Genomic DNA, 12,340 nt, shown 5'->3' on the forward strand with positions numbered 1-12,340 from the left:
TCACGAACAGTTTATTAAAAATGAATAAAAGAGAAAGATCTTCTTAATTTTATAGCCCCCATCCAGCGTAAACACCATGAAGAGTTTTTGAGGTCACGAAATCAGCTGATTCGCACTCAAACAACAGATTAACAGGTCACACACGTGGGACACATTCCAAGGGCGGGAATTCGGGAAAACCCGTTTTCAAGCACAATGATTGGCTCAACCCAGAAAGTGAATACTAATTAGATCACGTGCCATCGGCTTTGGGGCGTCTCGTTCACATTCCAACTCATTTGATAAATATCATCCACTCGCAGTATAATTAGGCTAACGACGTTGTCAAGATATAACTCATATATTAAAAGCACAATTCCGATATAAAACATAAAGACATAAGTGAACTTGAAAAATTCATCCAACGATATTCAAATTATACTAGCAACTCATTGTGGGCGTGAAAAAACGATATACATATCCTCTAAAACGTTCACACATATCAACTTCAATAATTCGTACTTGAAACGAATATCTGTGAATGAATTGCCAATTCCACTTTGTTGAATGTGTACTTCTATCGAAATCTATTGAATCACGTACCCCTCCCGACCCAAGGTGGATTTTCCAATCACCATAAAGATTATGCAGCCACAAACACAGTAGACATCCATAAATGAATATCAATTTCATTCGCTACGAACAATCCCCTCCCCACAAAGTCACAAACATCCCATCATTTTCATCTACATTGCCCACGGCCACCCCCCATTATTTTCTTTTTTTCCTTTACACAAATTAATTTCAAATTATATTTTATTTTAAATCGTAGTTAAGCAATTGTACAACAAATTCATAAAGCATTCACTGTGATGACTAAAAACATTTCTCAGGCCCGTGACAGGTGCGCTCATTATTTAATTGGCAGGCAAAGAGTATTAAAGAACAATACAAATGAAAATACACTGTACGTATAACTCACATTAAAAAATGAGTCGTAATGATACAAATGTGAATAATATTAATGAAGATTATTAATTATGAAAATTATAACAGATTCAATGAATATATGAAAAAAATCAAATCAAATTAGTTTTCGATCCCATCTAATTTTAGAAGACTATCGGATCCCCGGATCAAGGATTTTGATGCCATGTGTGATTTGTATTATGAATGTGACCGTTGCGAGCGCAAGTGCAGTGGCACAGAACTTGGTAGACACGCCGTCGCGAAATTAATCAACAGTTTCAAAAGATCGATGTAGAGATCAAGACTTTGGAAATAATGGAGTAAAATTGGAATTTAAATGTGAATAAATCATTTTGATGTAAGTAAATGAGTTGGACATTATATCAATCCATTCCATTGGCTTTGTCATTATTAACGTGATCTTTGAATAGTTTTCTCAATTCGCTCTACGGCAGTGTCATCAGAAATGCATTCAATGAATTCATGTAGATGTAGCTATAAAGGCTGGGGCCTGGGACGAGATGAAACTATATTTCGATCGAATTTTCATAGTAATTTTGACACACTTTATTTTTGACATAATAAGTGACAATATCAACTGAAATTCGTAATAATCTAAATTACATTGCCCAAGCCAGTAACCCACGATATCCCTCTCCCCCGCTCTTGTTTTTGAGCGTATTTACTACCATTTTAAAGACGTAAATAATGTGAGCAATGCGATACGCAAATGCGAGGTAAACAGCTTCGCGCTTCCCACAAAAGAGCTAGATTGGGCCGCGAGTCGAGGTCGTATCGTATATAGCGCACTAGTAGTAGTGAGTGAGTCAAAGAAATCCCGGGAAGAAATCGTGGACGAAATAATCGACAAGTTTATTTTAGGATCTGAAAAGCAGATTATTTTTTAAATATATTATTCAGTTTTTGTGTAGATCTAGGCCTGCTTTACAGTTGTCGGCCACGGTTGTCGGGGAAGTTCACGGTTGGCGGATTTGCCCTGAAAATTTTCAGGGTTGGCGGCGCCCGCCAACCGTGACGCGTAGTAGCGAGAACGTTGCATGGATATAGTTTATGAATTATAGACATAGGGGTAATCAAGTATCACTGACAAGTCTTTAATAGGTCATATGATCAAGGTCAAATGTCATTTAGGACCAATGAACGTAGTATTGTATCATTATATGAATGGTGTTTTTTATGAATAATTATTTTAGAGTAGTTTTCTAAGTCAGCACTGCTGCTATACTGAATCGCATAATGCATGTGAGACTCCCAGAGGTGCTCCACTTGTTTGGGCTATAATTAAAGATTTATAGCTAAAATATGATTTTATGCATTAATTAGTATAATTGATTAATTGCAAATAAATTTTGATAATTTTGGTGCAATTGACAATCAAATTGTGGAGATTACGTCAGGGTGATTTGCATGCCAATTTTTGTGGCAACCGTGCGATCTGCGGCCGAGATCTGAGGGGGGGGGGCCAAAACGGGTACACCCCCTCCCCAGGCTATGCAATTTCAAAATGGCCCGAGCTATATAGGGTTAAGCTCGTGGCCTTGACAATAGGCTACCATAGAGTAACTCTTATGCAACAGTACTCAAGACTAGTCTTCTTTCCATCTAGTCTTGAGTGCAGGCTTTCCAATGACATGCTATTGGGGGAGTTACAATGTAGCCATATTTTTATGTGCAATTACACTATTTAGATATTTTTTATTTTCCATCTGTTTTTTTTCAGGATTGATGATAACATATTTGGAAGCCTTGGCTGCCAGTTGAGATTACCAAGCACAGATACCATTAACACAGAATCTTCCAAGTCTAGGGTTCGAAAGGTCACTATCCTGGCTGAAGAAGATGGTTGGCTTGGTTTCAGTATTAGAGGGTATTAAAGACTAATTCTGTTGTTTCTCCCAACCTTGTATTCTATCCGGATCAGTTCCTTGATTCTACCGAAATGTTGGCTGGTATTTAACTGTGTTTAGATAAATAAGTTAGGTAATTTTGAAATCATATTAAAACATACTCAATTGACATACCTAATCATATGCCTATTTATTCTTCCTTTTTTTTCTTTTCCTTTTGTTTTAATGTGTACAATGTACATCCTAATGTATACAAATTTATGGACATATTACCAAACATATTGCCATGTTTTGCAAATTGAAATATGTCCAAAAGAAGGAAACTCATGACCTCATACAATGCTTTAATTTTGCCACATTTTTTATTTTGTGTTCTTACATGGTCAGGCTCTAGTATGCTACTTAAACTTTGAAAGTTGTAAAAGATAATCATATGACCAGGCCTCTATAAATTTATCTCGTCACAAAGTTTGCAGCGGTAGGAATAGGCTCACTTATAATGTAGTGCTGATGTATGGAGCATGCGCACACGGCGAAATAATGGTTTTCCCCAGCCTTCGTCATCGGAAAATTGCGCAAGATACTAGTGCATTCGCACCATGGTTTTCTGTCATCCGTCCACAATTTCAAAATGCTTCTTATTATTTGTTATTTCAATTATGTTTGCTTTATATGATAGCACTAGGTGGGGGAATTATAAACTTCTACACAGAATTTTAAAACTCATTAAATATATATGCTAATTTATGCACATTTTTCAAAATTCACAAAAAATACATCTCCTTTATTTGTTGACCAAATTTCAAAATGCTTCTTCGTCATTTCAAGTCTGATTTCAATTCTGGTTGCTTTATATGAAAGCACTAGGTGGGGATTTAAAACTTCTACACAGAATTTGAAACTCATGGAATATGCTAATTTATGCAAATTTTTCAAAATTCACAAAAAAATTCAAGTTTTTATTTTTAATTTGTCTAAAATATGAATTTTTTTTTTTGGGTCAATGACACCTAAATATTTTTCAGCTCCCGATGACAAAGCAATGTAATGAAGGGGCAAGACATACTTATTTGTTGTTTGATATTAATTCATCATGATAGCACAAATATTTTTAAGATACAGTAAATTTTATGATGTTTGGCAAGTGTCAACTTTTCTTTGAATTTCCTGGGTGTATGTAAACTTATGGCCTCAACTGTACATGCTTCTGCTTGTATACATGTACATACTTCTTTTAATTACTTGTAATTCAATATTTTGAAATCAACCATTCAAAATGTACGATGTGCAATGTAATCTATGGACATCGGCTTAACAGGCCCAGCCTTTCTGCCTCCACAAATACATTTAATAGTTATGTGTATGTGTACAAATCGTTATATTGTTTTCTGCATGTCTATCTTCTTTGTATTATGTCACATTTGTATGTTTTAACAAAATTATTGAAAAAATGAATGGGGCCTTAAGGACGTTCCACAGTTAAAGTGAAATCCATGTCATTTTCACCAAACTTTGCACATAGATACTGTAGAACCTTAATATTCGAAATATGCAAAAATTAACATAGGTCCATGTGCTTGATTTTTTGCTATAGAGCTTCAAAGTTCACCCAAATTGATGTTCTTTAGAATTGCGCATTCAAAAGAATTTGGCATTTTTAGACCGCCCAAGTTTACTACAATGAGTTTAAACATGTATTACTCAGTCAAAATACATGATAAAGTCATCAAATTTCGCGAGAGAGTTAATAATTGTATCGTTAGAATAGAGAATCTATTTAAAGTGCTATTTGTTTGCAATTAAAAGTTTAACAGCACTGTCAGTTCTTTAAAATGGCGTAAAAGATAACAAAATCCCAATCTAAAAAATGTAAAATTTCAGCCACAAACTACAAACGTACAACAAATGCTGCACTTTATTTAAAATCCATGTCATTTTCACCAAAATTTGCAGAGTTGTAGAGGAGGGTATACCTAAAAGGTACAAACATTAAAAAATAGGGGTTCATGTGCTTGTTTTTAAACTATCAGCATTTTTATTAGAGCAAATGTGCTTTTTAAAACACCAAAAATGCGCCGAATGCCTTGTATCTATGTGAAGAAAAAATCAAAACCACTCTACCATTTATTCAAACTCGGGGTAATATTCGTGATTCTTGGCAGCACTGCAGAGTAAAGTATTTTGAAATTGTAGAGAATTTTTTTTGAATGGTCCATGGAATAATTCAATTTTTTAGCTTCATGAAATAACGTATCGGATCTGCAGTTAAAGTGCAGAAGATGAGAAAAATCAGCTCATACCCGCAGCTAATTAATCACCTGTTCATCCATTGTGACGTCAGCGCGCAGAGTGTAAACTATGCGCAGATCATAATGCGCACAAACATAACTGTGGGAAGTTAAACTCGGCTTGAACCCGGACCGGGAGGTTTAGCAAAAAAAATTCCAGGTCCTCTATCGGCCCAGAACTCGGAGCCACAGCATAACACTGCCGCTGCAGCGCCGAGAAGCTTGGTCCTCGCTCGGTGCACACTCGCACTAGATCTAGGCCCTAGTGCGCGTTTGTAGCCTGCGATGTCATCGAACTAATTTAACTTAAATTTTTGTCCAATTCAATTCCCATGTATGGATCTTAACCTGATTTTCAACCACATTGAGCATAAGGAACGGCTTAATTTTAGCTTCGATCTTGATTTCATCGTTCAAGTTCTCAGATATAGGGTCTCAGTCTGTCGTATGTTCATTTTGACATGTGCTGAAATTAGACAAACAGCAAACACAAGTCGAAGTCATCAAACGTGACGCTGCCCTCTACGTTCGTTTGACGAAGTCTGACTAAGAATTCGAACAAAGATGTCAAGATCGAAGCCAAACTAAGGGAAATAAGATATGGCTAAATTCATTTTAAAGGGATGGTCTAGGTTGGAGATACTTATATCTCAATAAATACAGTAAAATTCACAGAGCAAAATGCTGAAAATTTGATCAAAATTGGATAACAAATTACAGAATTACTGAATTTTAAAGATTTGCATTTTTCCGGGAAAACAGTTCTAGGCATGTCATGAATATTCATTAGGTGTTCTGATGTTGTCATATCCCCACTTGTTCTTTTGTATTTTATTATATGAAATTAGGATTATTCAAAAATTTTCTACCAAGAACTAAAACAATTGGATTGACAACTGATTAAGTGCATTAGTTATTTATTGCCGCAACGTATTTCATCATAATGGAGACACATCATTTACAAATGAAACAATGATTTCATGTAGAAACATAAGAAAAAGGAAAGTGGGGATTTGACATCATCAGCCCACCTACTGAATGTTCATGATGATGTGCATATGGGCTATTCCACGGTTACCCACATTACATTTGGATATACCTTGACTCATACTTGGAGCTGTAACTCCATTATTATTGATAGGAACTAAACATCTCTTTATCACAACAAAGTATGCAGTCTGACTATCGTTTGTATAAAACAAAACTTGGGAAATTTTATTATGCTCCTGGCAAATCTTTGAAATGTGTCGGTTACTCATGTTACATGATTTGGACATGCATAAAATGAAAAGTCGACATAAGTGAAAAGTGTCCTCAAATAAGGCTTTTATGAAAGTTGATTATATCCATTTCAAAGAAGTATATTTGGGAGACAAACTTTGTATATAATTAAAAAAATAAAAAACACATGGTTTTTACTAGGGGTGCAGATAAAGTGGTTACTCACATTACGGTTACTCACGTTACAATTTGTCCATGTATGGTCAACAACATAAATGTCACTAAAAATTCAATAATGTGTGTAAGATTCATGTTTCTGTTTCTGTAATAATACGAGTAGGATTTCAGACACCAGTTTATGTTTAAAGGTAACATTCTGAATAAGTTTCCTCCTCTCTTTTACTTATTGGTCAGTATATTGGTAATGTATTCACTAAACTGTACGAGATCTGGCTTGGGCTGTGTAAATCAAAAAATTTAAAACAAATGCATTCCATTTCTTGCCTCAAGCCCTCAACATCAATTAAAGAACCAGCAATAAGTATAAATAAGGCAAACACAATTAAAATTTACAGTTCAGATGGGCTATATATTGAATTTGAATTTTTAAGCTCATGTCCACCAACCAATGGAATTGCCAAATATGATGGTTTTCACAAAATATTGATAAATTTAAAATTCAATAACTGCATTATTTGTTATCCGATTTTGATGAAATTTTCAGCATTTTGCTCTGTGAATTTTACTGTATTTATTTAGATATGAAAATTTTCAGCCCAGACCATCCCTTTAAGAATTGATTAAGTTAGATTATTTGGGAATAAATATGAGCTTAGATCACGCTGGGAGGTAAATTGTCATATTATCCCACTGTTTATTTGGTAATATATTTTTTCCAAGATGTAACAGCTTCTGATTTTTGCTGTTTTAGCTCTCAACCCGGACCGGCTTGACCCGGGGGAAATCCCCTCAACTCACCGGGTTCCGAGTTCCAGCCCGGCCCGGTGCCCAGCATTATAAATGAATTAGATTGAATGAATATAAAACAAGCATAGCAAATTTAGTCTGTTTGTTTTATACATGTAGATTGTAAAGTTTGGTTAATTATTTAAATAACACACTTTCCTCATTATTGCAAAGCATCCTGTTGCAAGTTTTATAATGAAAACAAATGAAAATTCATATTTTATTGTTCGAAATAGAAATACTCTGAAAATTCATTTGGCCCAATTGATCGTGGGCCCAGCAGCCACTGTGCAGCACCAGATCAATGTTGCTCTATCCCTTAAATTGTGGAAAATCAGACGGGGTAGCAGCAACTCCAATCTTTTAACGTCTTTTGGTCTAATACGGCCGGGGCTTCAACTGCTGACCTCCTGATTGTGAGACAGATGCTCTACAAGCTGAGCCAACACACGGGTTAGCAAAGTGGTATAACATATGCCTCAGTAATGAAGGAAACAAATTCCCTTTACTATGGCTATGAGATTTTGTTATTATCTTTGCAGTGGAACAGATCAGAATATGGACATAACAGTTGCTAATGTAGATATTTCATCACCAGCTGACAGAGCAGGCCTGAAGAAGGGAGAACGCATTTTGAAGGTCAGTATTGTCAATCAAACACTATACCAAAGTGTCAAAGACAATATTAACCTAGTACGGAAGATGTTGATCATCTTGGTAGTATAGAGTCGGTAAAGGAAATGATCTGTTGTCTCACGATGCGGCAAACTGAAATTGCGACGTTTCGACTGCAACTGCTCGTCTTTGTCAGGCAATGAAGTGGACACTCGCTGCATGTGCCTTTTATACCGTAAGCTGCGTGCCGTTGGTGCCGGAACCGCCGTGATATGATTGGTCGGAGCAACCGACCAATCAGAAGCCGCGGACTGCGATTGCTGGGCGGCATGCGGACGTCGGGGGAAATCCCGTCGTCTGCCGGCAGCGTGGAAAGGGGGCGATTCACCGATCAGTATCGGGTGGTCGTAGGGGGTGCATGCCGGCGAACGGTTGGAAGCCATTCCTCGGGGGATGTCAATGCCGACAGGATTTTCGCACCGTCCGCGGCTTCTGATTGATCGGTTGCTCCGACCAATCATAGCGCGACGGTTCTGGCACCGACGGCAAGCAGCTTACGGTATAAAAGGCGCATGCAGCGAGTGTCCAGTTCATTGCCTGACGAAGACTAGCAGTTGCAGTTGAAATGTCGCAATTTCAGTTTGCCGCATCTGACTTACTTACTTACTGCCCATTATGCCGGGTGGGCACGTAGGGCAGCAACAAAAGTCCTCCACTCCACTCTGTCCAAAGCCAGGCGCCGTAGTGTCCCCCAGGTGCAGGTCAGGTCCCTCATTCCCCTCTCTACGGTCCTTCTCCAGGTGTTCTTGGGTCTCCCCCTCTTCCTCTTCCCTTCTGGAGTCCAATAGAGTGCCGTTTTGGTAATGCTACCATCCTCTTTCCTTAGCACATGGCCAATCCAGCTCCAGCGTCTTCTTTGTATAATGCCTTCCATGCATCCCAATTGGCATCTATCATATAGTTCTTCATTTGATATCATATTCGGCCAAAAAATGCGACATATTTTCCTTAGAGATTTGTTGTGGAAAACTGATACCTTATGAAGGTCTTTCATTGTAATTCTCCAGCATTCTGATCCATACAAGAGAGTTGAAAGGACGCAACTTTGATAAATCTTTAGTTTGGTTTTGATACTCAACTGTTGTGACTTCCAAATAGGATTCAGCATAGAGAATGCAGTCCTTGCTTTGTTCAAGCGATTCATTATATCTACTCCTGCACCTCCATCATGTGTTACAATGCTTCCAAGGTACGACAACAGATTATTTCCTTTACCGAATATTAACCTAGTTTGTTGTAGAAGTTTGATCAATTCAATCTTTGTCAACTTAGTGCTATTCCTTTTTTTTATCTTGCATATCTTTGTAGAAATGTTTTTAAAAATGTACCTGAAATGCATAAAACAGTATTTTGAAAGGAGTGTGATGTAAAAGGATGGATTTTTTAAACGTTTCTTTACAGGTGAATGGTACGCCAGTTGAAGGATTAGAACACATGCATATTGTCAATCTGGTTTTGTCTGCTAGTATTGTTGTTCTTCATGTGAAACCTGGTAAGTGATGTCAGTCATTCATGTGCATGTATTCTATTACAAAAAAATGTAGTCTGAAGAAAGATTGCACCGCAGTATTACACAACTTTTTTTGTTCAAATCTTGCGCAACTTTTAAGACACTTTTCGCAACACCCGGGTGCAAAGTTATGCAACACTACCTAAGTGCATGTCACACCCAAAATTGTTCCAAAAGGTGATTTCATGTACAAACCTGATGCAAATTTTTATGTAGCCAAAATTCATGTATGTCCAATTTTTTTACTTTTGCTAATTAAATACAATTGACAAAAATAAGACATGGCCAAGAGCTGGAAGTTTTCATCCATTCATGCTCAAAGTATTGTCAGTGCTATTTTCCTCTTTAATTGTAAAATAAAAAAAATTGAATTTGTAATCTGGAAATCAAGAAAATGATTGTACAAACCCATATAATTGCAACTTTCCTGACAAACTATGACTTATACGAAATGTGAGAAGCACATTTATCGAAGCACACTTTCAAAACCCACTAATTTATGCTGGCAAGTGGTTATTACTTGCATAAAACTTGCATTGTTCTTTGTATCTTTTGTATGATGTTTTATTTGTCAATTTCACTTATAAAAATCTTTGGTTGGGATCTTAACCCTAATAGAGCCAGGTTATTTTTACCCTTGTCACAGCCTGGGGAATTCCGCCCCCCCCCCCGAGATTTCGGCCGCCGTTCTCGTGAGAGCTGTGAAAATTTGCACAGGGGTTGCTTGCGATGAAATCTACAAGGCTTTATGGTTAATTTTTCTGAAATAATAAGATTTCTTTATATATGAATTAATGATACTAGTTTATGCATAAAATAAAAAAATTTGCACTAATTAAAGGTCAAGTCCACCCTAGAAAATTGTTGATTTGAATCGATAGAGAAAAATCAAACAAACATAACGCTGCAAATTTCATCGAAATCGGATGTAAAATAAGAAAGTTATGATATTTTTAAGTTTCGCTTATTTTTCACAAAACAGTTCAATGCGCAACTCAGCGATATGCAAATGAGAGAGTCGATGATGTCCATCACTCACTATTTTGTTTTTTATTGTTTGAATAATACAATATTTCAATTTTTACAGATTTGACAATAAGGACCAACTTAACCATAAACTGTTAAAATAATGGTAATTGCACATGTTCAGGAGAAATAAAACTTTGTTTCACTTGACAAGGAGGAGAGTGTGTGTGTATTTGAGTTTTGTCAGACGTGTTTCAATCAGATATGATTATTTACGTCTGGGACCGACCTTTATTGTATTTTTTTTTTTTTTGTAGGTTGCGCGCCAGGTGGCGGCCCTCCTACAGAGCTCTTGATTTTGTGTTCGATTATTTGGTTTCTGAGTAATTATCTATTGTGATTTGTATTTCACTGTTCTATGCCTATCTTCAAGTGGACAAATTTGAGGGTTTTTTACAGTGTAGTTTCTTTGTAGTTTGAGTAGATTCGTTTTCAATTTTTGCCACACTGTAGGCCTATCGCCATTTTGTACTGCTTGTGTGCATTACATGTGTATTGTACTGTGTGTTGATGTAGTTCACTCTCACTGGCACAATGTTGCCATTGAAATTGCATTCTTTTGTACTTAATGTGTTTCTGTTGTATAGTAGCACTCAGCTATTACAGACCTATTGTCGCATAACACCATGTTGCTTTCAGTATGTATCCAGTGGCTTCTCGACAGGTTCAAAGGGTAAGTACATTGGGACTCCCATATTGTACTATACCAACTCTGTTTCAACTTTCCAAGTTAGATTACTTATTTGTGGGGACATTAATCCCAATCCAGGTCCTTCTAGTGATGTTCCCAACCCAAGTTTGGATACTGGTAAGATTGATTATACTAATGAATTTCTGCATTCTTGTAATCCAGGTAATAAATCTGAAAAATGGCATGAAGAGAACATCACAGCCTGGAAGAGGATTTTGTCCCTAGATATTGCTCGAGGGCCGAAGACACATCGAGGAAAAAGAGCTGGTCAGGAAAGATTCAAGAATTCTCTAAAAATATGTACTTTAAATGCGCGCTCCCTGTGTAATAAGTCCACCATCTTTCAAGATTTTGTTTCTGATAATTTTGATATAGTTGCCATTACAGAGACATGGCTGACTCAATTAGATGACGCCATCATTACAGATCTCACTCCCCCTGGTTTTGCTTTTCTGCATCACCCAAGAGTCTCCGGGCGTGGAGGAGGTGTTGAGCTCTTATTCAGAGATAATCTCTCAGTTGTCATTACTTCATCTAATGTCTGTACATCTTTTCAATCTATGTCAGTTATGGTATCTAATGGCACTACTAGTTTTAAGATTTTAGAAATATATAGACCACCAGGTTTTCAATCATTCTCTTTCTTTCTTAATGATTTTTTTGATTTATTGGATGAGAGATTGTCTCCATTGATTATTACAGGAGATCATAATATACATTTAGATGTCTCTTCATCCCTGCACACTCAGAAATTCAACGATCTCATAGATGGCCATGGATTTTCACAGCTGGTGACTCTTACAGGCTATTGTTTTCCCACCCACGAGTCTTCACTGGAATTTCTGACCACTCCGCTGTGACCTACAAGTTACGCTTCGACGTGCCGAAACGGAAAGATGTAACTTCTTCTTCTCGCAATATCAAGGGCTTTGATAGAACTGCATTCGCCAACAATATCTCAAGTAGCAACATTATGGCTTCATGTACAGAGGGCGTTGATGACGCTGTCACTCGTTACAATTCAGAACTCTGCAGATTACTTGACACTCATGCCCCAGCCAGGACTCGCAAGTCAAATCACATCAGGAGAGTCCATGGTATAACTCTGATATCTCTGATGCAAAGAAGATGCGGCGGAGACTTGAAA

General features: G+C 37.0%; 1 protein-coding gene across 4 annotated transcripts in view; it reads left to right on the top strand.

Moving 5' to 3' along the window:
* Positions 1–12,340, top strand: part of LOC129256736 (uncharacterized) — a 54,023-nt gene that overhangs the window by 23,868 nt on the left and 17,815 nt on the right. For all 4 annotated transcript variants that reach the window (XM_064097683.1, XM_064097684.1, XM_054894906.2 and 1 more), the window contains 3 exons: positions 2,690–2,836; positions 7,834–7,930; positions 9,368–9,458. In XM_064097683.1, coding sequence (XP_063953753.1) covers positions 2,690–2,836; positions 7,834–7,930; positions 9,368–9,458 — 335 coding nt within the window. The remainder of the gene's footprint in view (positions 1–2,689; positions 2,837–7,833; positions 7,931–9,367; positions 9,459–12,340) is intronic.

Source organism: Lytechinus pictus, chromosome 3 (assembly GCF_037042905.1).
Source record: "Lytechinus pictus isolate F3 Inbred chromosome 3, Lp3.0, whole genome shotgun sequence".
Taxonomy (NCBI): Eukaryota; Metazoa; Echinodermata; class Echinoidea; order Temnopleuroida; family Toxopneustidae; genus Lytechinus; species Lytechinus pictus.